This window comes from Manis javanica, chromosome 15, assembly GCF_040802235.1.
Source record: "Manis javanica isolate MJ-LG chromosome 15, MJ_LKY, whole genome shotgun sequence".
Taxonomy (NCBI): domain Eukaryota; kingdom Metazoa; phylum Chordata; class Mammalia; order Pholidota; family Manidae; genus Manis; species Manis javanica.
Genome location: NC_133170.1, coordinates 83,942,218 through 83,967,855, shown reverse-complemented (window position 1 = coordinate 83,967,855; position 25,638 = coordinate 83,942,218). Strand labels below are relative to the sequence as shown.

Below are 25,638 nucleotides of genomic sequence, written 5' to 3'. Positions count from 1 at the left end.
GACCCACGTGCCAGGCTTGTAGAGCCCCTGCCCTTTCCTGCGTGGGCCACCATGGTCCCATGTGTCAAGTAGAGTCCACTTAGATTACCTGCTCTGAAGGAATATGGAGCTACGCAACCCACGACGTGCACAGTTAACTGCACTTTCAAGGGATGTGACTCCTTGGCCAGGAATCGTACCAGCTCTGTCAGGGACCATCACCCCTGTCCTCCTGACTTTTGGGGTCTTCTCATCTCTGGCCCCCTCCCCTTCTTGTCTCCTGCATCTATCCCTAATCCTCACTCAACCTGCTCACAACATCCTCAAGACCCCAACTTTCCCCTCAGTGAACCTCCCACTCTCCACATTCAACTCCCACCCCACGTCTGGGCTCTCGCCCCCACTCCCACACTGACTGCCGGAAGGCCAGGGTCTCTGACTCGAAGAGGTTTAAAGTCCCTGTGCTCTGAGAGCATGCCGCACCTCTTCCGGGCTGATCATTAACTCACAGCTTATAAGGAAGGGCCGTCCCTGGGATGGAGAAGGCATCTCCTGCAGCCATGGCCAGCACGTTAAGCCCCAGCACCATGACTGAGACCCCGAGTCCTCCCGAGATGTCAGAGCGCATCCAAAATGCTGCTGACATCTCTGTCATTGTCATCTACTTCGTGGTGGTGATGGCTGTCGGGCTGTGGGTATGTGGGGGCCCGAGAGGGTGTTCAGGGTGGGCACGAGGCTTGCAGGCAAATTGTCTTTTTTAGAGAAAGCTGTGGGGTAACAAAGCTGCAAGAACGCCAACAGCTGTCACAGATTTCATTGTCCTCTGAGAATCATTTTCTTGTGTGTGACATAAATACTGCTTATGCTGACTATTTCTGCTGACAATGCCATCATCTGAACAGAGCCAGAAGTGGGGACTTCACACTTACTCTGCTCGGCATCTCCAGCGCCTGGCATAATGAATAAAGGTGCTATTCTTATTGTCTCCCATCTTCCATTTCCTTTATTATTTGCTCACTTTCTAAGTGAGTGAGTTGGATACTCAATTCATTTACCCTCCATTCTTCTTTTCAGTAAGGGGTGAGAGGCTGCAAATTTCCTTCCATTTCTCACATTTGTTTCATAAATGGAAATAAGCAGAGCAATTAGGACAGAAGCCTGATATTTCTTAAAGTTTCTATGCAACTATGGTTTTGAAGTCCTGTAAAAATGATTGCTGTGTCACGGTTTCCAGGAAAATGTGTCGCTTTGAGAGGCTGAAAAGTCACTGCCACACAAACCCCGGCTGGGCAAGTGGGGGGTCTGGGGTGCATCTGTGCACTTTGACCCTCCCCTGCCTCCCCTCCTGCCCAGGCGATGCTGAAGACCAACAGGGGCACCGTCGGAGGCTTCTTCCTGGCCGGTCGGGATGTGTCCTGGTGGCCGGTGAGTGGGCCAGAGTTTCCTGGAGATAAATCTCCTGTGTGTGTGTTTAAGAGTAAATAAAGAAAACATTGGCAACGCTGGTCATTTCCGATGCGCATGGGTTTCCTACTTGCTGGGGTCCCTTCTCCTACATCCCCCCCCCTCAGGGCAGTCCCCTCTCATTCCAGTAAATGACAGTGTGTCTGCACCACTCGGTGTCGGCAGCGGGTCGGGTACACAGTGGGTGCTCAGTACACGCTTCCTTCACAGATACGCTGACTCAGTAGTAAGAAGGGAAGCGGAGACGAGGAAGCGACCCGGCCAGAAAGCTCAAAACGGATTTCTTTACTGGGGTGTCGGGTCAGACATTGCCTTCTCAGGACTGTTCGTATGCGGCACTCAGGACAACCAATCCCAGCCCCAGAAACGAGTTCAATCCCATCCCTGGCCCCAAGGGCCTGAATAGAAAAGATTGTACAGAGGGCTGGGAGGTGGGAAGAGAAGAATGGGCACTGCGGGTGTTCCTCAGCCCAGCTCTGTCTGGTCTGCACCGGCGCTCACCCGTGCCCCCTCAAGAGATCTCTCTTGATCTGAGAGACTTAAGAACAATGACAATGCGATGGGAGGGGAGGCGGATGAGAAGAGGGTCCTCAGGGCCGAAGGATGAAGGACCTACCCAACTCCGGGGGGCCACCGGGAAGTCTGACGGTGCTGGGCCAAAGAAAGGCTCAACCAAGAGCATTTAGGCAGGTCATCAAGCTTTTCCATACGGGCCAGAGTGTATGTATTTTAGCGTTTATGGGCCATATAATCAACCACAACCACACAAACTGCCTCTGTAGCACAGACGCAGCCATAGTCAATACACAAAAACAAGCGTGGCTGTGTTCCAAGTAGACGATTTGTGGATACTGTACCTTGAGTTTCATATCATTTTGCGTTTCACAAAATATTATTCCTCTTCAGACTTCTTTTAACCATTCAAAAATGCAAGAAAACATTCTTAGCTTACCAACCACGCAAAAACTGGTAACTGGGGGATTCAGCCCATGGGCCATAGTTTGCAGACCCCTGCCCTAAGGAGTGGTGACGGAAACATCTCAACGTTTACCTGCTCTCCCGAGGTCTGATCGGGGTCCTGTAACTCTGATCCCAGTCTGTTCTCTTGGATTCCAGATGGGCGCCTCTCTCTTCGCCAGTAACATCGGCAGCGGCCACTTCGTGGGCCTGGCGGGGACGGGAGCGGCTTCAGGCATCGCCACTGCAGAATTTGAATGGAATGTAAGTGATACGGGCTTTTCCCTTCACGTCAAAACTGTCCAGGCGATAGAGTATTCTGAGAGTCTGTATAAGATAAACTCCTCTTTGGTTTGATTTCTATTTTTCCTTCTCCTCTCCCACCCCTAGTTTGAACTTCAGGTCTTCCCTGTGCAGCCCCATTCTTCCCGGGCCATTCCAGGCACATTATTCCCCACCTCTGAGATGCGGCTCAAGCAGTTTTTCCCACCAGGAATGTCATTACTGTATGATTGAATCCCCTCCTTCATTTGACCTTCTTGACCATCTCAGCCCTCACATGTATCTCTCCTCCATGAGCTATTACACTATGTGTCTCGCTCTCAATTGGATGCAGAGAATTAAAAATGTAAAAGCAACGGTCCCTTCATTTGAGACACTGGCACCCCAGTGGGAGAGAGATACCCATTCACTGTGGTGTGGAACATACGAAGAGGGAAACGTTTGTGGCATGTTGAGAGATCTCACACAGGAGGGCCACCCATCCTAGATGACACGTGGGGCTTGGCCCGTGTGGGGGATGCTTCCTGGGGCTGATGCTGGATGGATGGCTAGAAATTCACCAGGTGGGGCCTGACTAAGGAAGGACCAGGGTAAGGAATGAATGACTTGGAGTAGTAGATAGAATCTACAAGACTGAGTTCCTGATTGTTCTATGGCCACATCACCAGGAGGAGCTGTGTCCTCTTAATTGGACCCTAAGTTCTTTAAGGACAGGGATCATCTCCCAGGTCACTCATACCACCCCATCATCTAGGACCTGGCCGGGCACATGCCATAAATGTTTCTTGAGTTGCCTGCGTTTTCTGTTGTGTTAGCCTTCCTAGTGTGGCAGGTGCAGGTGTACGCACGTCCGTCAGAGGGAGGGGTTTGTGTGGAAGGAGGCTGGATTGTGGTAGAAGTTTACCATAGTGACCAGACCATCCCTGAATGGACTGCGAGAGTGACCTTGGGTCACCACAAATACCTGTGCCCCTCTCTTGGGGAAGGTTTGGCCTTTGTTTTACTTTAGTAATATCAGGGACTCCGGACTGGAACCAGCCGCCCAATATGCTCTCCGGCCCCAGTTCTGTTTTGATAGTGCCAAGGACTCCAGAGTGGAGCCAGCCTCCAGAGACAGGGACAAAATGCCCTATGGCCCCAAGGGGTGTGATTATCCAGTGGCCTTGGGCTTCCTTAATCTTTGTGAGGCTCAGTTTCCCTCTCCATAAAACAGGAATAATTATGCTTCCCGTATCTGCCTCACCTGGTTGTTGTGAGAGCAGCATGCGGGACTCTTTGTAAACATTCATACTAATGCAAGATTATACTATTATCACTATTGTGCGTGGCAAGGCTTGGCGGGCACTGAGATTTTCTTCGAGCTCCAAATTTCTTTCTTATTGCTTTGTCATTCTGCACTTAACTCCAGCATTCCTTGCTGGCAAAGGTCGTATGGCCTTCCAGCGGGGCTCAGATCTCTTATCTTCTGTCCATTTTCCACCATCCATCCCTTGTCCCATCCACAGCTCCAGGAAATGGAGGCCTTTGAATCATGGACCAGGAAAGGAATCCACAGCTGTCTTGGGATCCTAGTTGGTTGAGTGGGACAGAATCCAAGCATACTTACTTTGTTCCCAGACTCAGAGGGCAGGAAATGCAAGGCCCGCAAGCCAGGCCTCCCTCCCCTCACCCTGTTCTTGGTTTCCTGTAGGCCTTGGTGCTTCTGCTGGTTCTAGGGTGGTTCTTCGTCCCCATTTACATCAAGGCAGGGGTGAGTACCCAGAGGTGCTCTTGGAGCATCTGCCAGGCATTCATTTATCCATATTCATTCTTTCTGTTCACCAGGAAACCTGGGCAATATCATTTGTCTCAGAATTTCTGGGCTTATTTTTACATAAATCCACTAAGTGCAGCCAGATTGCTCTTGAAGATGGCTGCAGTCGGCCAACTCAGAGACTCCAAGAAGGAACTAGTGGTTACCAAAGGGGGTGGAGTGGGAGGGCAGGTGGGGAGGGAGGGAGAAGGGAACTGAGGGGCATTATGTTTAGTACACATGGTGTGGGGTTCACGGGGCAAACTGTATCACAGAAAAGGGACATAGTGGATCTGTGGCATCTTGCTGCACTGATGGACAGTGACTGCACTGGGGTCTGGGTGGGGACTTGATAATATGAGTAAATGTAGTTACCACATTGTTTTTTCATGTGAAACCTTCATAAGAGTGTATATCAATCATACCTTAATAAAAAAAAAAAAAGATGGCTGCAGTCGCCCGACCTCTTGCCGAGGTCTTGGGAGGCTTCCCATTTACCCACATCCTCACCAACACATGGTATTTTCCTTCATTCTAATTGTTGCCATTGTGACATTTGTAAAGCCGTTTCTTTCTTTTTTTTATTTTTACTTATTTCCTATTGAAGTATAGTTGCTGTACAGTATTAATTGATTTCAAGTACACAACCTAGTGATTCAACAGTTACATACGTTATTAAATCCTCACCCCGACTAATGTAAAGTCACTTCATTCCTTTAAGTCAGGGCCAGGGCACACGGCAGCTACAGTGGCTGCCCTTCGCTGTGCGTTTTGCCAGCCAGCTGGAGCCCTGCCCGGCCTCTCTGAGCCTAGTCCCCACATGTACCCCCTCTGCTGCTGGTGCTCAGACCATCATGTGTTATTTCCGGGGGTAATTCCTGGGGTGAGGGTGCTTAGGGGGCAAGTCTTCTGACTGCACCTCTGCAGGTCACCATACATTCACCCTGTGCCCATCTTGGGTCCCTTCCAGTACGAGGCTTAAACGAGCTCTGCTGAAGAATGCTCTCCTTGGCGCCAGGCCCCACCCAGGCCCATCATGCGTGTGTTTCTGGGTGCAGCTCACCATGTCTGAGCGCGTCCCACACCGTTCCTGAGCCACCAGGAGTCCCCTGTCTTTTTTTGATAATATCATATAAAGGCTTACTTAGCATTCTCTTAGACTGGGGAAGATTAAATCGTGAGGTCAGTTTGCTATGAAGGAACCAGAAAACTGCACCTTTCATGCTACACATCACATGGCCGATCTCATATGTCAGTAATGATACTGATATTTCAGATTTGTCTCTAAATAGGGATAAAACTCTTCTTTTCAGTAATCACATACATATAAACCCAAATGTGCACTTGCAGTTTGCTTGATTATCAGTGTATCATGTAACCATAATTGTGGTTCGTTACTTACAAGTGTAATACTGTTTTTACTGGACTGCCACATTGTTTATGAAAATAACCAGCTATCTGGTGAGTGTCTACCATGCATTTGGCACCGTTGTAGGTATTTCACATCTACCTTCACATCAAACCCCCATTTTACAGATGAGAAAATGGAGGTTCAGACAGATTGCCATTTGCCAGAGGTCACACTTCTAGTAAGTGGCAGATCTGGGAACGGACCCCAAGATTTTCTGATACCAAGACCGTGTTCCTGGCAGCCTTGCTGCTCTCCCCGGAGACCAGGCCCACCTCCCCTCCATATTCCCGAGGTGCCATGCAGCTCCCTGCCTGTGGGCGCCGGGCTCTGAGGGTGACCCCGTTGCCATCTGCCTCTGCAGGTGATGACCATGCCAGAATACCTGAGGAAGCGGTTCGGTGGGAAGCGACTGCAGGTCTACCTCTCCGTCCTCTCCCTCTTCATCTGCGTGGCTTTGAGAATCTCAGTGAGTCCGGGGCGTTTTAGCCTCGTGAGGTCACTTCGATGGGGGCTAGAATGTTCAGAAGAGCATTGGGCAGGCTATTAATAACTTTCATGGGTCATGCCATGTGAGTGTCTTAAACTACCCAGGGTCTCTCTACCAAGGTTTTGTGGGAAAAGGGAGCTTCAGAGGCACCACATTCACAAAGGAAAAGAATTACAAGTCCTGAGACGCTCCTGAGTGTAAACCTGCCTTGCACTAAGGATATGAAAACATGGATGTTCAGAAAGGGCAAAATGTCCTGTTCCAGTAACACAGTATTTACTGGTGGAAATGAGGAGGCTACTCTCCTTCCCCGGCCTTTCTTCTGCACCATAATCTCTTTCTTCTCTTCGTCTGAGCCAATCTAGATTTATATTTTCATTTTCAGCTTGACTATCTGACACGGAAACCAGAATGCAAGTTCTCTGTATTATTACACTGACTTTTATTAAATATACTCTAAGGTCATTTTATCTAAGACCACCCCTATACAATAAATGTTATAGATAAGTATTAAAAGAATTCTAACGTTTTTCAAAAGTTAAATTCCTCAGAGATAATCATTGAGGAAGAAAGAAAGGAATTTCAAAATTCAGCAGCAGTGTAGAAAAAGGAACTCACTTGCTCCCCATGTATCAGTGACTGATGAAATCATCTCCGCAAGTCTGTAGTCCAAGCAGCTCGCGAGAGAAGCTGACCCTCGCCATTGCTCTTCCGTTGAATAGAGTCATCGTTGGAAGTGAACCAGCTTAGATCAGACCACATGCACTTTCCTCATGCAGCGTGAGCATTTCCTGGCCCTTCTGTATATTGTTGAGCTCTGTGCTAAGGGTGATAAAGATTCCTGTGCACTAGGAGTTCACCATACGGTTAAGGATGTAAGAATTTGAGACATTAAATCAGAAGCACTTTAGGACAATATATGCAAATATGTTTAAATGCAAGCTGGATCAGAGTGTGAGCAAGCAGAGGACCCCCAGGAAAGGGGTGGTCCCTCCCAGGTGGCATTGGAGGTCATCCTCATGGGGAGGGGAGGGACACTTAAACAAGCCCCCAGCACGGGAAAGTTAGGAGAAACTGAGGGAAGCAGAGGAGCCTGCAGTTTCCCCAAACGGGTGGGACTCGGTGAATTCCCAGCTCTCCTCTGGCCCGGACATCTGCAGCTCTGTGGTCCTAACGAGCACGGACAAAGTGCTGGAGCAGAATGGCAGCGGCCAAAGGGGCCCTCAGGGGATGCAGCCTCTCGGAGTGGGGGGCTCCCGGTGGTGGGGCGGGGTGGGGCGTCAGAGGGCTGAGTGGAGGAGCAGGAAGGCCAAGAGCGTGTGTGTGACCCTGCGGTCTGTAGTCAGCTGGGAAGATAACAGTGGCAGGAGTCCATTCCTACCTACGAGGTTGTTTTAAGCAACATTAATAATGATTGATCTTTGACACGACCTTTTGTGTACTATTACACTCTGATAACAGAATCTGTCCTGATTACTTATTAAATAGAACATTTTGAGGACTTAGGACTGGACAGCTTCACAGTCCGGCCCTGCCCCAGGTCCGAAAAAGATCATTGCGTTCACTGGTTCTCATCCTCCGATAACACACATCTCAAGAACCACTGCAGACATGATGTACTTTTGCCTTAAAGACATTGCTATTCTTTTAGAAAACCACCCAGCAAATTTTAAAATCTGGAAGTTGACTTTGATACAAACAAATGTGTAGCTGACAGGACTTAGATTTTGACAATTGCCCTAATATCCTTTAAGAGCAAAAGAAAATCCTGGGTCATGAAATGCTTCTTTTTTATGAAAAATATAATCATTGTGAATATAATTAATTCCATTAACTTCAACATGTTAAAATGGCTAAAATGGCAGATTTTATGTTATATATATTTCACCACACTAAGAAATCATTGGTAATATGTTACTTACATATAATTCCAAATTATCCATTTAATGCCTTTATTGTAGTATGTAAAAGAAACAGAAGTCAAGGATTCCTAATACGATAATGTGAGTTCTCACCTGGAAATGATCAGGCACGAATACACAAGTCCTAACGCTGTGGGTAAACAGTCACTTCCCCCAACCCTGTAGATGGGCATGAACGTGGCAGCCCTAAGCGCATTGTCCAGTAGATTTTTCTGCAATCATGGGAATGGTCTATGCCTGCGTGTCCACCAGCCACATATGGCTGTTAAGGACTTGAAATCGTCCGGTTCCTTTTTAGCTCCTGGACCTCGCCTCTTAGCAGAAAGCCTCATATCCTGCTTTACCTTGAGAATTTAGGCCTGGGTCAGTAGGCCCAGCCCAGCCAGATAATCTACACCCACCTCACTCTCTTCTCCCATTGCTCTGAGGCTGCGGGCTCTTCCTGCTAAAGGCCAGTCCCTTCACCTGTGCCCGCTCTCGATCTCATTTCTTCTCAGTGTCTCTAGCTATTTGCTTCATAATTAAGCCCCCAACAACTTGTTCTGCGTCTTACTTCCTACCACCCCAAACATGCTCAGGCACTTTCTTCGTAATGGTAGTCGTCGCTTCACTGTGTCCTCTACTTCTCTCGTTTCCATTGTCGTTTCCCTGCTGGCAGTGCGCAGGCTGCAGGGTAGACATCTCCCGTCCCTTCCCCCCACTCCTTGCTCCACGCTGGGCTCAGTCTAGTAACTGCTCCTCTGAGGATGAGACCCGGCTTCCACGGAGTCCCCGACTGAAAGGCAGAGAGCACCCATACAGCTACAGTAAACATTAGTGGGGAGCCGTTGTGAAGAGCTATGTGGTACCATACATGCCTCTTTCCCACCCCGACTGTTCCCTGTGTAGTCGGACATATTTTCCGGAGCCATATTCATCAAGCTGGCCTTGGGACTGGACCTTTACCTGGCGATCTTCATCCTCTTGGCCATCACTGCTGTTTATACCATCACTGGTGAGTCCACTGCGTGTTTAACTCAGTCATCCTAGCTTCTGCTGATCTCACTCCAACCTGCAATCAGCAACCTCAGTGTTAGCCTGTCACCACCAAGGTTAAGGACACCCTTTCATCCTACCATGGGAGTCAGGCACAGGTCCAGAAAAACACAGCCAGAGTGAAGGAAACAGAACCCTCAGTAGTAGGTGTGAGCACTGCGATGGAAGGTAACGACATGGTGGGTGCGGTGGGGAAGCGGCGATCTGGCTCTGCCATGTGCTCAGTACTCAGGTTCGTGCCTGAAATCCAGTGTTCCGTCCACCTGGGCAGTTAGAATGAAACAGCAGCTCAGACGTGAGGCTGGCAGACCCAAGGCAGGGCCCAAATGAGCGCCAGCTGCCAGGGCATGGTAGTGGGCTCTGAGCAGCAGGGTCAGGACAGCAGAACCAGAGAGACAGTCTGATTGTGGGGAGAAGGTATGTTGTGCTAAAAAAAGAAAACCTAAATTCATCCAAGAACATTTGAAGATCTAATTGGCTTTATTAAGCATATTCATAAATTGGACAGCATACCCTCTAGCAAGTAGAGATGCTCCCAAGGGCTGCAGGGAGAGAGTGGTTTTTAAAGGAAATCATAAACAGAAGGGGAAAAAAGGATTATTTTGGGTGAGATCACCTTCATCTGGGGACCAAAGGGTCTTACTAAGTGGGTTCCTTTGGGGGACGGAGACGATGCATGTGACATTATCTTGTTGATGCTTACCAGAAAATTCCTGACTGACTGCATTTCTAGAGGGGAGGTGGAGACTGTCACTGGGTTTAGTTACCAGGCTCTGGTTTGGTGACTTGGCCTAGCAGAAGTGATGCCATGTTGGGCATGTGTGTTTCTTTTTTTTGAGAAGGCATCTCTCATATTTATTGATCAAATGGTTGTTAACAACAATAAAATTCTGTATAGGGGACTCAATGCACAATCATTAATCCACCCCAAGCCTAACTCTCAACAGTCTCCAATCTTCTGAATCATAACGAGCAAGTTCTTACATGGTGAACAAGTTCTTACATAGTCAATAAGTTCTTACATGGTGAGCAGTGCAAGGGCAGTCATCACAGAAACTTTCAGTTTTGATCACGCATCATGAACTATGAACAATCAAGTCAGATATGATTATTCATTTGATTTTTTTACTTGATTTATATGTGAATCCCACATTTCTCCCTTATTTTTTTTTAAATAAAATGCTGAAGTGGTAGGTAGAAGCAAAATAAAGATAGAAAGCATAGTTTAGTGCTGTAAGAGGGCAAATGTAGATGATCAGGTGTGTGCCTGTAGACTATGTGTTAATCCAGGCTAGACAAGGGCAACAAAACATCCACGGATGCAGATTTCTCTCAAAACAGGGGGGGTGAGGTTCTAAGCCTTCCCTCTGTTGATCCCCAATTTCTCACCTGATGGCCCCCCTGCAACTGTCTGTGGGTTTCTTTTTGACAATTCCCCCCTTTTGATCTGACTCTCAGCTTAAGTGAGAGATGTGATCGAAGGCCAAGGCATCAGCACGGCTCCCAGCTACCGCCCTGTGGCTCCTGCCGCTGATGTTGCTCCTTATCTGTGGTGTCCACAATCTTTGTTTTTACCTCTGTGATATTCACAGGTTTAACTTCAGGTTCATGGTCTGTAGGTAGCCATTCTCTTCAATTATCCTTTAAAGCTTTTGAGGAGATGCGATGCACAGGGAGATCATTACACCTGTGAGCAGAATGATTCCCAGGGTTTGGGGTGCACTTTGGAGCCAAAGACCCAAGACCCACACCATCAAAATTGAAGAAATCATAGAAAACTCCTCTGAAAGAGCTACCATTTTAAGCCATGTGGCTTGTTCTATGATCCTTCATAGCTGAGTTTCGGCTTCCCCAGCAGTGTTGATCCAGGTACAGCAGGTGGCGTTGGCCACAGCACAGACACTCCTTTCTCAGAAAAGGTTATCAAGGGCTACCTTATTATCAGGAATAACTGAGGCCAGAGACTCTAAGGATCTTCTCGGGCAGCTATTGCTTCCAGAATTAAGAAATTCTTGATCATCTTCCCATTTACTCTTATCCCCAGCCAGGGAAACAGGGACCTGCCAAAAGAAACTAGAGTGAAGGCTTCTAGAAGTTTCTAACGCCATGATGTAAATTTAGGGGAATCTACCAATGGACTATTTTATTTACCCTTTGAAAAGTTAGGGGCACAGTTAGATTCCCTTCTAGTCTGAAATAAAAGGTTGCAAACTCCAGAGTACTCCCCCTAGCATTGGCCTGGGAGACACAGATGATCTTTCCAGGCCACTATCAGAGTAAAAGAAAGGAAGAGAAGAAAGGGTTTCACGTCCAGTTAAAGCATGAAGTCTTGATCCACCGTCTTGGGCAGAAGCGGTCTACACTGATGTCTGCGTCTTCTCTCCCTCGCTAATCTGATTCAGACATCTCCTGTGTCTGTACAGGACCAGCTGTCAGGTGCAGCCATCATCAGTTGTGAAAAATGTGTCCAAGGGCTATGCTTTCTGATTCTGTGGCAGTGACGATGGCCAGGAGCACCTGGGAAGGTCCCTCCCACGGGGCCCCCCAGCTGTCTTCCCCTGATGCTGTTTCCAAAATACTCAGTCGCCAGGCTCCAGTCTGGGCCCACAGAGTCCTTTGAACTGGGATCTGAGAAGGCCTCTTTCACCTGCTGATGGGAGGCTTCAGCCTGTGGCGTGAAAGACTTGCAGACTAGCATGAGGTGACAGGCGGTCAGCAAACGTTGTGCACCAACTGACCTTGTTCTGCCAGTGACGATCTCAGATGCTGAGTAAGTTTACATTTTCAAAAGGGGGTACTGAGAACAGTTCTCAAAATCAAAGTCGACCCCTTCAGCCAAGGAAGCCTAGTGGTTTCAACAGGTTTATAAGTTTTAAATCTGGGGATCCCATTCCTTCCCTCCCCGTTGCCTGATGGTCGAGGATGACAGACGGTGATGATCCCAAGAAGGCTGCAGGGCTTTCGTTTAGGCTTAGAGGACTTTCCCAGTGAAGCAGGTGCCTTTTTCACTGGAAACCATGGAAGGCATAACAAGTGGGAAACACATTCTTTAACGGTTTCTTTGCCACCGTGAGGGCATCAGGCTTGGGGAAAAGAGAGGCTTCCTCCCATCCGGGAGACATACATACAATAAAAAAACATACTGATAACTCATGTTAAGGGGCAGCTAAGTTATGTCCAGCAGCAGGTGCTCAGGTGCTCAGAGGGAGGTCTGACGCCTCTGGGGACCAAAATAATTTTCTTAAATGCACTAAGGTAGGTAACAGAATGCAAAAACCAAAAACATGGAGTTTGCCAGGGAGCCGGGAAGGACCGTGCAGCCATCTCGGGTTTCTGTTTGTCTAGTTTTCAGTCACTGTTCACTCATCTTCATTTCTCTGATTCAGGAGCAGACTGCAGCCAGGCTACAAGAATGTCAGGATGGCAAAAGTCTAGCAACGAGGTGCCAATTTTCGCAGAAGCAGAATGGACTTCATTCACATGTGCCATAATTCTTAGAGATTTATTGTCCACTGTTAAAGATTTAATGAGAATGGAATTGACAGGAAAATTTATTTTTGTGACACACATTTTAGGATAATAACTAGAACAATATTAAAAGGTTTTAAAACTTCTGGTTAAATAGGATCATAGGTCAGTATGAAAGAATACTTAATTATCCATTTAACCAAAGTAACTTATTAAAGACTTTGTAGGCAAATACAGAAAGTTAAAAAGCCTTAGCTCTTATATTGAAAAGACTGTTTTCTTTTAAAAAACCAAAGATCTGGTAAAGATCAGACATAGATCTTTGTTTTCAGGCAGATTATATTAAAGGTAAAGGAAACTTTCATTTACAATTTCTTATTAAGAACAGACCAATAATCTAAGAAAACTTAGTCCTTTTACAGGAGAAAACAAAATTTTAACTTTCCACCAGCTTACTTTTGATATTTAAATCATTTTTAAATAAATTCATTGTAGTTTTAGCCAGCTTGATCACACATTAAAATTCCTTTCCACAAACCTTCTACAATTTTCTTTTTTACATTCAGATTTTATCCTAAGTTTTCCTTCTTTAAATAACCAGTTTCCTTTAAAAAAATCTATAGGACAAAATTAGTTTTTTTCCATGCAATAACAACACCAAAAAAAAAACCATGTTTGCATTCTTTATACCTCCTTTTACTGAAAGTACATATCCTACTTTGTTGAATGCAGAGATGTTTCCCCTTATTTCTAGTGGCTTTCATTACATGTATTAACTAGAATTAAAATCCTCAACTCTCAGAAACCTTAATTTCTGGTGGAAATTAACTATAAGCAATTGTGAATTGTCTTTTACACCAGTATTCTTTAGATTGGCAAATTCATGAATATATTTCCTAAGTTCTAGAAATATGTATTTCTTCATAGTAGAGCAAATATGCACAAAACATGTTTACTAACAGACCCAAATTTGTCTTTAGTAGATAAACCTATGTTCAGTAACTAATGTTGAGTTATTTTATCTTATGACCTAGATATTCAATGAATGTAACTTAAGTTACTTAGCTTAGCAAAACTTTAAGGTCTCAGGTTATCAAAAGATTTTGGAAGCTATTTCTAAGTAAAGTTTTATCATACCACGTTATTGCCAATAAATTTTGTAACAGAGATAAAGAGTTAATTCTTACCAAACCTAGGTAGAATAAAAATATACCCAAAGTTGATAACTCTTAAGATGTCTATTCTCATTAAATCTAATTTAATCTAGCTTTAATATCAAAGATTATCCCAGATCACATGAACTTGAAAAACATTTGAGTTAGTTTCAGTTATATTTCTGGGATTTAAAGATTCTTAACTTATAAGAGCTTATTTTTAAAGCAGTTGAACAGAACTCTTTACAAGTTAATTTTAGCAATGCCATCCAGAAGTAGAAAATACCATATATTTACAACATATATTGTCATGAAAATTTGGTCTAATACAACACTCACTAGTTATGAAACTACTTGGATCTAAGTTTGTTTTTTGGTAGATGGAATAAATCAGAGTTACCTGCCTAGATGACTAAAGCTTTTTCTAATTGTGGAGAAGACATCTAAGATTTGCATTAGTCCTTGACAAGTCAAGTTCCAAATGACCTTTCCCCTTTTGAATCTCAAGGTAGACATTTACCTCTCAAAGGCACCAAAATAAATAAATAAATAAATGCAAGCTCCTCCTCGGACTTTTCTTCCTTTCAGGCTAGAATTTTTACAATACTTATAATACCTCCCTTTGAGATAAATAAGGTGGGGTTCAGAATCGGCAGAATGCTTGGTGGACTTTGATTGACCACACCTGTAAAGACTAGCTTTCCAAAACAAGGACAGACCAAAGAATTGGGTCGCCACCTGAATGACATCAAAGGGCTGACATACCCATCCATCTAGGTTAGAATGTTTTTCTTTCCTCCTGGGCGCATTCAGCTTCAGGGGAAAGACCTTTAAGAAATTCTTATGAGGATTTTATTATGAGTTTCCCATTTGGACGTTATTAAAATCCTTTCAAGCGTCTTGTTAGATTTCAGCCAGGACAAAGTAAATACTGAGGGCAGTATTGAATAACACCTCTAGAGTCTAAGAGGGTCTACAAAGAGGGTACGAGGAACACAATCTTTCCAAGATCCAGAGCTACCCCCAAAGATACCCGGAAGAGAGAACCAACAATCTGTGGGTCCCAGGCAGGCAGAAAGCCATGCTAAGTTTAAAGTTTTCCTAAGTTTAAGTGACTTACGTTAAATTCACTGAATATCTAGATCATAATATAAAATAACGAAACATTCTTAGGACATAAAACAAGACTAGCTAGAAACTAATAGCTATCATTGGGAGAAAAAGGGTCAATAATCTATAGGCCACGAAGTTTTCTTTTCTCCCTGGGCACTACAGAGACTTGGAAAAGCTGATTTGGGTAAGAATTTTCACCCTTTGCTGGCTTCTGCCAATTTTTCCAGGATCCCCTCTATAGGCTCTGGTATCTACCAGAGTTTCCCCTTGGCTGTTGAGGGATTAGGGAGGTAGCAGTTCACAAGCAACTCCTTCAGTTTCATCAGCTTTGGGAGAGGCGTCTATGGGGGTGTCTGTAAATCCATTAACTTCTTTTGTTTATGATGATGTAATCTTTTCAGAGAAAAATGTTCAGATAGAGTACTAGAATGAGTACTCAACGGAGGAAAGAAGGAAGCACTCAGTCTTGTAGTTTTTTGTTTTAGGTAACTCATATCTTTAATTTCTCATTAGCTTTTTGTGATGAGACTTTTAATGAAGCTATACGTGTAAGGAATTCTGAAGACTCTGCTTGTAAGTGCACTTCTTAAATACATGATTTTATCTAACTGGAACATTCCTTGTAATGACCATAGTTTATTTAGTTATTACATATATTTGTAATTCCCCTGAGAGCTGGCAACAGTTTGATAGAACCCCAGCTACAAATGGAGCTCACCCCACATTTCTATCCAGCCATCTTTGGTGGCAAATGGGGTGTAACTCACATTTCTGTCCTGTCACAGGATCCCCAGCCAGACAGTTGTGAAGCCAAGTTCTTAGGACACAAAACAAGCTTAGTAAGATTTTGTCATCTTTGCTAGATTTCACAGCTTCCAGAACCAGTTTTGCTGCTGAAAGGTGGTGTACCTGACGACTTAGAATTTAAAGACCACATTAGCAAAGCCTTTGGGTTTCTTGGAGCCAGATCTAACACCTAACAGGGACTTGCCATGGGGTTGGGGATTGTGCATGTTTTACAGTGTGTCTTGTTGCACAGATGTTTTTCTGATGTTGGCAGGTGACGTAGCGTCCACCTAACCCATTCCCTGACTAACTTATCCTGTCATGGAAGTCTGCTTGAGGTCGTGAGTGCTCTATTAGCTCTTAAATACTTGAACTATGCTCGCCAGTTTTGCAGCTCTTTGGTTTCCCAGATCCCTACCAGCAATAGCCTTACTTAATATAAAACAAGACAAACGTATGTGCTTCAACTCACCAGCACCAACCAAAAGATGTTACTGCATCCTGGCCAAGGGAAGTTCATCCTACAGTCACCACCAACTCCCATGGAACCTTTGCTGAGGTTTTCCACCTGGGGAATTGTGGTCTGAAAGGCCAGGGGCTTGGCTCCAAGTAGACCCATCTGCCAGCTCAGCTGGGCTCCAGGCAGAGCTGTTTATGAGCTCAAGCTGGCCTTCACTGTAAAAGAAAGCCAATTAGGTCTGAGGATTCCATGTAAAAAGAGCAGAGTTCTACTGAGCAACTCACCAATGGCCCTCAGAAATGGTGAGAAAGACAGTGAATTCAAAAGGGTTCATGGGTACCTTGCCTGTGTTACTCATTGTCCCCAAATACTGCAGGAGGTTCACTCTGGGTCCCATCCCATTACTGCCACCAATCAGTTAAAACAAAATTCATGCAAGTAAATCTGGAGATCTAATCAGCTTTATATGTGATTCATGAATCGGGCAGCGTCCTGTCTAGCAAGTAGAGAGATGCTCCAAAGGACTTAGGAAAGGAGTTTTTTTTTAAGGTGGGACAGAAAAATACCTGAAGAGAAAGAAGAAAGAAGGCAGAATAGGAGGTCACTGTGATGACCTCCTCCAATGCACACACTGAGAAACGACATCTGATACAACTGACTCTGAAAATGACCTGAAGACTGAAGAATAGACTATCTACACCTGGCAAAGAAGAGAAGCCCACACTGAGAAGGGTAAAGAGTCAGAGCTGTGACCAGTTAGGATCCAAGCCCTCCCTCCATCTCAGCCCACAAGCAAGAGGGAGAGGGACAGAATGAGGAGGAGACAAATGCTCGGGAACCTGGCACATCTCGCCCTGGGAATATGCTTTGGGAAGATGAGTCCCCACAGCACTGGGAACTGAAAGTCAAAGGGCCTGCACAGGAGAGTCAGAACGTTGTGGGGGGGCCAAGTCTTTCGTTGCTTTGTCAACCCCTCTGAGACCCAACATGAAGGAAGCAGTTTAAAGGATTCGCTAGCCTCGGGAAGTTGCTGGAGGGGCAGGGAACTGAGAGATGTCGCTCCAGATAAGAAAAGGTGGGTGGATGATGCTTTTCCAGTCCTCCCTCCGCCTAACTCGTCAGACCCTTGTGGAAGCCAGCTCTGAAACTCTCTGCCTGCCCCTCTGGCTTAGCTCAGCATGTCCCTGCAGACCTGCCCCATCCAACATGCTCAGCCCCCTGGTAATTGGCCATTGCAGGCAGCCAGGCAGAGGGCAACCCTGCCCACAGCACATCCCAGCAGAAGTGTCAGCCATCACACAAAGGCATGGCAGTGGGGGTCCACCATTGTGGCAGACAAGCAGAGGGTGGTCCCCACCCACAGCTCACCAACAGCAGTCATGACTTGGCCACAAAGAGAACACCCCTGAAGCACCTAGCTCTGGTGAGCAGGGGCTTTTGTGCACCACAGGACACCTACAGCACAAATCCACTACTTTCAGAATAGGAGGCATAGCTAAATCTGTCTAATACAGAGGAAAAAACACTGAGAACCAGATAAAATGAGGAAGCAGGAGACTAAATTCCAAACAAAAGAACAAGACAAAATACCAGAAACAGTGCTAAATGAAATGGAGATAAGCAATCTACTTGAGAAAATTCAAAGTAATGACCATTGAGCTGAGGAAAAGAACGACCTCAGAGAGAACTTCATAGAAAATATGAAAAAGAACCAGTCAGAACTAGAGAATACAATAACCAAAATGAAAACTACAATAGAGGAAATTAATATGTACACTGGAGGCACAGAGCAGAGAGCTGGAAGACAGGGCGGTGGAATGTAATCACGCTGAGCAATAGAGAGAAGAAAGGATTTCTGAAAAAGAGAAGATGCTGAGTTCTGCAATGACTCCAAATGAAACAATATTCATATAATAGAGGTCTCAGAAGGAGAAGAGAGAGACAAAGGTGTAGAAAGTCTGTTGGAAGAAATAGTAGCTGAGAACTTCCTCAACCTAGGGAAGGAAGCAGACATTCGGATCCTGGAAGAACAGAGAGTCCCTGACAAGAGGAACCCAAGGACGTCCACGTCAGGGCACACAGTAATCAAAATGGCAAAGATTAGAGATAAAGAAAGAATCTTAAAACAGAATGAGAAAGGAAGACAGTTTCCTACAGGGGAAACCCCATAAGCAGATTTTTCAGCAGAAACTTTACAGGCCAAAGATTCAAAGTGCTGAAAGGGAAAAAAAAAAAATCTACAACCAAGAATACTCTACCCAGCAAGGCTTTCATTCAGACTGAAAGTGAGATTAAAAGTTTTCCAGATAAATTAAGGTTAAAATAACTCATTACCACTAAACCAGCCTCACAGGATATGTTAAAGGGACTTCTTTAGATGGAAATGTTTAAAACTTTTTTCCACCAGTGAAAATAAACCTACAGTAAAGATAGTAGATTAATCACTTACAAAGCAAGTATGAAGTTCAAAAGGCAAAAGTAGTAAAATCAACTATACACAAAATTAGTTGGGGGATACACACAATAAAAAGATATAAATTATGACATCATATACATAAAATGTGGAGGAGGGGTAAGAATTAAAAAGTAGTACTTTTAGAAAGTGTTTGAAATTAAGTGACCACCAACCAAATATAGGCTGTTATTTACAGAGGAAGCTATATATGAAACTTAGGGTAACCACAAACCTAAAGCCTCTAAAAGATACAAAAGAGAGAGAGAGAGAGAGAAAGAAATTCAAGCATAATACTAAAGAAAATCATCAAATCACAAGGGAAGAGAGCAAGAGAGAAAGAAAGGAACACAGAAGAACTAAAAAACAAAACAAAACAGAAAACAATAAATAAAATGGCAATAAGTATATAACCATCAATGATTACTTTAAATGTAAATGGACTAAATGCACCAATCAAAAGACATAGGTGGCTGAATGGATAAAGAAACAAGACCTATCTATACGCTGCCTAGAAGAGATTCATTTCAGACCTAAAGACACATATAGACTGACAGGGAAGGGATAGAAAAACATATCCCATGCAAATAAAAGAGAAAAAAAGCAGGATTACCTATGCTTACATGAGAAAAAATAGAGCTCAAAACAAAGCAATTTACAGGAGACGGAAAGGCACTACATAAGGATAAAGGGATCAGTCCAACAGGCGTATGTAACAATAGGTATTTATCACATCAAACTAAAAAGCTTCTGTGCAGCAAAGGACACTGTCAGCAGAACAAAAAGGCAACCTACAGTATGGAATAATATATTCATAAATAATTCATCCAATAAGGGGTTAACATCTAAAATAGATAAAGAATTCTTATGCCTCAACACCAAAAAAAAAAAAACACCCAAATAAAACATGAGTGGAGGACCGGAACACACATTTCTCCAAAGAAATATGTGTGGCCACTGAGCACATGAAAAGATGCTCCACATCACGACCCATCAGGGAAATGCAAATCAAAACCACAATGAGATTTTACGTTATACTGGTCAGAATGGCTGCTATTCAAAAGACAAGAAATAACAAGTATTGGCAAGAATGCAGAGAAAAGAGCACCCTTCTACACTGCCGATGGGAATGTGAGTCGGTACAACTGCTGCGGAAAGCAGTGTGGAGATTCCTCCAAAAACTAGAAATACCATATGACATAGCAATACTACTTCTGGGAGTTTATCTGAAGAAAGCAAAATCACTGACTCACAGGGATACATGCACCCTTATGTTCATTGCCACATTATTTACAACAGCCAAGATATGGAAGCAACCAAAGTGTCCATCAACAGATGAATCCATAAAGATGTGGTACATGTATATAATGGAATACCATTCTGCCATAAAAAAGAAGGAAATATTGCTATTTACAACAACATGCATTGATCTATAGGACATTATGCTAAGTGAAATAAGCCAGACAGCAAAAAATCAAAAGCCATTTGATTTCACCTATATATGGACTCTAAAAATCAAACAAAAGAAATAAACAAGCAAAACAGAAATAGACCATAGACACTGAGAAGAGACTGGTGGCTGCTGTGGGGAAGGGTTTAGGGATGGGTGGGTGTAAAAAGGCACAAAATCTCAATCATAATACAAATTAGTCACAGGGATGAAAGTACAGCATAGAGATACAGTCAATAATATTGTACCATCTTTCTATATTGACAGTAACTACATTTATTAGGGTGAGCATTTAATAATGTAGATAATGCTTGAATCAGTACCTTGTACACCTGAAGCTAATATAATATTGTATTTCAACTATACTTCAATAAAAAATTATAAAGACAGAGCAAGAAAGTCATAAACAGAAGGAAAAAAGGATTATTTTGTGTGAGGTCACCTTCATCTGGGAACAACAGGATCTTATTAGGTGGATTCCTTTGGCAGGTGGAAAGCACACTTGTGACCTTATCAATACTGACCGGAAAATTCCTGACTGGCTGCATTTCTGGGGGTCGAAACTGCAGTCAAGTTAGGTATTAGGCCCCAGTTTGGCGACTTGGAGTACCAGAAGTTGGGCCTCTTTTTAACAGTGGCAACCACCCAAACAGGCTCTCATGAGCCAGGTACATTGGTATTGTCTCATTCATAGTAACATAAAAATCAAACTATACCAGCTCAGATGGAAAAAAAATAAAGGAAAATAGCAACGGAACCATCGAGACTGTTCTGGAACCATTTTCATACATTAAGTATACGTTTCAGAATAAGTGAGAGCTGAAGGCCTGAATCTCCTCTTTTCAGCATCAGTCTTGTGTCCCATTACACACCCATTAAGGAAATGTCTTGTTGACTGAGAATCTAGCGAGTCTGGAGTTGAAAGACAAGTTGTTGTCTGCAGTTTGTGTAACACTAAGGGAAAATGCAAGCCGACTGCTGTGTCTGGTTCCCTCCAACTAAAGGACATCTCTACGTTCTACCACCAGAGCAAAAATGGCTTTGCCCTATTTGTACAGAGCAAGTATGCTATGCAAACAAAGCGAGTTGAGGGGTCATTAAGGGAAACTTTCATGATATTAAAGGTTTGTCTTCTCCCCTATTTAATATTCAACAATTCACCCAAGGGCGGACCTCCTCTATAATGCATAGAAACTTTAAGTCAAGGGAGGCAGAGGACCCATAGGAGACATTATACAAAGGAGCTCATGATGCTAAGAGGAGCTTGTGGTCCGGCCAACAGCTTTTGATACTTTATTTTCTCTGCCGAACGGTTTCCAGGGTTTGGGTAGAGGAGAACCTAGCATTGAAGTCAAATAGATAAGGGCACGTGGATAAACTGTCCTGTTTTTTTTTTCTTTCTCTCTTTACAGGGGGCCTGGCCTCCGTTATCTACACAGACACCCTCCAGACAGTTATCATGCTGATAGGCTCCTTTATTCTCATGGGGTTTGGTAAGTGACGACAGCGTGAGCGGTGCCCCTGGGCCAGAACTCGAGGGGCTTGGGGCTGCTGGGGCGACTGCTCTTTCCCTCTGCCTCCCCGTTCTACCTGGTCACATTTTCCAATCATTTATATAATTCACATCATTGAAAAGTCTGCCTAATTTCTTTCTTTCTGTACTATCTCAGCATTTGGAAATGAGGGAGAAGAACTTTAAACTTCCTTTAAAAAAAAATCATTGCTCAGGTAAATTATCTCATTTAATCTTAATGTATTTGTGTTTGGAATGGACAAAATCAGTTATTATTGGGTATAAAAATATCAGTGCATTGGATTCAATGCACAGAGACCCTTCATTTTTATAGAACTTTTATAAAATGAAGGATTAAATATTAAGAAAAACAGATAACTGAATATTAACTTCATGACAACTGTTTCAGATCGATATTACTAAAGTACATTACTTACCCTATTGTTAGAATATACAAACACAGGTTGGATTTTCCTTTATGACTCTTGCTTATTAGTTAAAAAGTTAATCAGTTAATAATTCATTCCAGCAAGCAGTAAAGAGGAATCTAATTTAAAGCTTGCTGATTTTTGTTTTCTTTTATTATGGTATTGGTTTATCTTTACACACAGAAAAGAGGATACGGGTGATAGTAAACATCTTTTCATCCTTGCCCTATCCGGCAGCCCCCACGTTCCACCCACTCAAGATGCACTGCACACAGTTCTGAATAGGCACACACCCAATCACAGAGCCTGAAAATGCATGAAGCAAAAATCGAAAGAACTGCAAAGACAACAAATCCCCAATGATACTTTGTGATTTTTGACTCAACATAGGTGCCACTAATCACATCTAGCTATTCAAATTTAAGTTAATTCAGATTAAAAATCCAGTTTCTTATTTGTCTAGCCATACTTCAAGTGCTCAGTAAATGGCTAGTGGTTTCCATATTGGATAGCCCAGACACAGAACAGCTCCATCATCGCAGGAAGTTCTATTGCACGGTGCTGCTCCAGGGGCACCTGCTGGAAGCATTCCTTGTGCACTTTCTAGTTAGTTCCAGAACCTCCATGCTATGGCCCTTTCATGGGAGCTGGGGCTTATCGATGGCTGATTTTATTGGGCTTGAGCCCACCTTCAGGATCGCTTGTGGCCTGAATGGTTGTGAGACATCAGTTCAGCCTGTTGGTTAACAGTTTCATTTTTCCCATAACGCTAGACACTAAATCAAAAGCTTCAAGAGCACCATAGATGAAAAGTTAAATGGTATTTGCTGTGTGTACTTTATGAAATTAAATCTGATAGCACTGCCAGTGCCAGTGGAGACATTAGAAGGACATAAGATTTGGCCAGGGTGATTGGAGGTACGCGGGTACCTCCACCACAAAGGAGTAATTATGAACACCAGGTGTCTTAGATTTCTGTGAAACATTTCATTTTATCCAATGCCCTTTCAGCGTTTGCTGAAGTCGGAGGCTACGAGAGCTTTACAGAGAAGTACATGAATGCCATCCCGACCGTAGTCGAGGGGGACAACCTGACAATCAGCCCCAGATGCTACACCCCTCAGGCAGACTCCTTCCACATCTTCCGAGATGCTGTCACTGGGGATATTCCATGGCCAGGAATGATATTTGGGATGACCATCGTAGCTGTGTGGTACTGGTGCACAGATCAGGTAACGTGTATGGGGTGTGGGTGTAGGTGTGGGGGTGATGGTGTCAGGGTTTATGTTGTTCTTTTTCTTCTCATAGGAAAGCATCTATTTTCTATTTTGTACACACACACATCATTTAGAGAGTCACACACTTCTACAAGGCTTGTTATGAAAAATAGCTGTCTGGCATCCCATTCTCCACCCTATTTCTTGTCTCTCAAAAGCAAGTAATTCAGCTCCTTCAGTTACGTATTTTGGTATGTATTTCTATTCCTTAAATCTTTAACGTATGGTCCGTGACCACTGGCATAGATGTCACCTTGGAGCTCATTAGAAATAAATGCTCTCAGAATCTACCCACACTCATTCACTCAGAAGCTGCATGAAAACTGGATCCCCAAGTGATTCAAATAAATGCTTATATTGTTCCCTCTTGGTTTCCCAGTTTTAGGATTTTTCTATTGGCTTCCCATAATGAGAGAAGAGGATTTCACTCTTTCAGCTTCCCACCCTCAGTCCCACACACGTCCGCCTCCTATTCTCCATCCTCTCAATAGATCTAACTCACAATTTTCGTGAGATCAGCAGTCAGCGCTACCATTTTTGTGACTGCAGAAATAAAACTCGCAGATGAGCCATCAGAAATTCTTATTGATTTTTCTAGCTTTTTCTTTTCTCTAGAAAAAATTGTTCATAATTTTTTTCTTTCAAATTTCTTGGTAATCATTACTCATTAGACACCAAATCCTCTGCAAATTGCCTAACTCTCCTCTCAGTCCTTGCGAGCACATCAAGTATTCCACCAACTCTCCTCGTTTTCTCCCAGAGCCTTTGCCCTCACACGGCCTGTCAGGCAGCTCTGCTTGGCACCATCCTAACCCAGGACCCCTGCACTATCTTCTCTGGGATTCTCTTTTCCTCATTCTTGGGTCATCTCTCCCATTTCCACATCATCTTCTTTCTTGGTTTACTCCTTCTTCCGGGGCAACTGATTCTCCAGTAAGTTCCCCAGAAAGACAGGAGAAAAATTCATTGTGAATTTGCATTTTTGCATGCTTGACAATGTTTACATTCCATTAGATATTTTAAAATATTTAAAGTAGTTTCCTCTTTAAAGATCTAATTAATCAATATGTAAATAAATAAGGATTCTATGTAATTGAATTGATCTTCTGCTATGTACACATTGATAGGTTGGCAATAATTCTCCTAAAGTCACAGAAGAACCGTTGTCTTCTGACTTCCACCATTACTGTCGAGAAACCTGAAGTCATTCTTGGCCCTTCGGATGTGACCTGGCCTTTCGCCCTGGAAGCTTGTCTTTCCTTTGTCCTCGGTGTTCTGAAATTTCACCACAAACTATCATGAGATGTGGATCTATTTCTGTCCATAGTGACGGGCCACTGTGAGCTCATCTAATCTGGTGATGGATGTCTTGAATGATTTGGGAGGATTCTTTCTCTGATTCCTTCCATTTTTTTTCTTCCTTTTGGGACCGTCTATTTTTGGGGGTTGGTCTTCCTCAACTGGTTCTCTAGTGTTCCTATTTTGTCTCCCCATTTTGCATCTCTTGGTCTTTTGCCCTATTTTCTAGAGACTTCCTCAACTTCTTCCTCCAGTTTTTCTGCCTTTGAATTTGTAACACCCAAGATCTTATTTCTTGTCTTCTAGATTTTCCATCTGAGAGCATTTGAGTTTATTTCTCTTATGTTTTCTGAAATTTTTTTTTCACCCCACATAGTGTCTCTCGACTTAAACTTAAAATTTCACAATTTTAACTCATCTCAAGGCAATGGTTGCTTGTGATGTCGGTGTGGGATCAGTTTTCTTTTTCTCTATGAATTGATTTTCTCAACATATCTACTGAAGGGTACATCCTTTCACCGTTGATTTGCAGAACCATCTTTATTAATTATATCTTGCCTCTGACTACCTGGCTTACATCCCACAAAGGGCCTCATGCGGACTCTGAGCTCTGGTGCCCGACCCTGCTTGCCTGCTGACAGGGCTCCCCTCCTCACCTGTGATGTGTTTTGTTCCTCCAGTTCTCTCCTTCTAGCCTTCTGTCTGAAAATATTGCCTGCTTCCCTAGCACCAAATGACACTGCTGCCATCACTAACAGATTTATCTCTCCTAAGAGAATCAAGCAGAAAAGGACATCCCTTTTTTCTGACATTCCTTGAGAAGAAAAATGTCAAGAAGTTATGGCATTATGGGTAGAGATCCTACTTTGCTAGGAAATTCTTAGTCAAGGGATTGCACAACTTAAGTAG

General features: G+C 43.8%; 1 protein-coding gene across 1 annotated transcript in view; it reads left to right on the top strand.

Annotated features, from left to right (window-relative positions):
* Positions 1–539: 539 nt before the first annotated feature.
* The window catches only part of LOC108394471 (solute carrier family 5 member 4), a 45,180-nt gene continuing 20,081 nt past the window's right edge, over positions 540–25,638 (top strand). Inside the window, exons 1-8 of the mRNA XM_017656046.3 lie at positions 540–674; positions 1,333–1,404; positions 2,560–2,664; positions 4,373–4,432; positions 6,247–6,351; positions 9,183–9,288; positions 21,625–21,705; positions 23,165–23,385. Coding sequence (XP_017511535.3) covers positions 540–674; positions 1,333–1,404; positions 2,560–2,664; positions 4,373–4,432; positions 6,247–6,351; positions 9,183–9,288; positions 21,625–21,705; positions 23,165–23,385 — 885 coding nt within the window. The remainder of the gene's footprint in view (positions 675–1,332; positions 1,405–2,559; positions 2,665–4,372; positions 4,433–6,246; positions 6,352–9,182; positions 9,289–21,624; positions 21,706–23,164; positions 23,386–25,638) is intronic.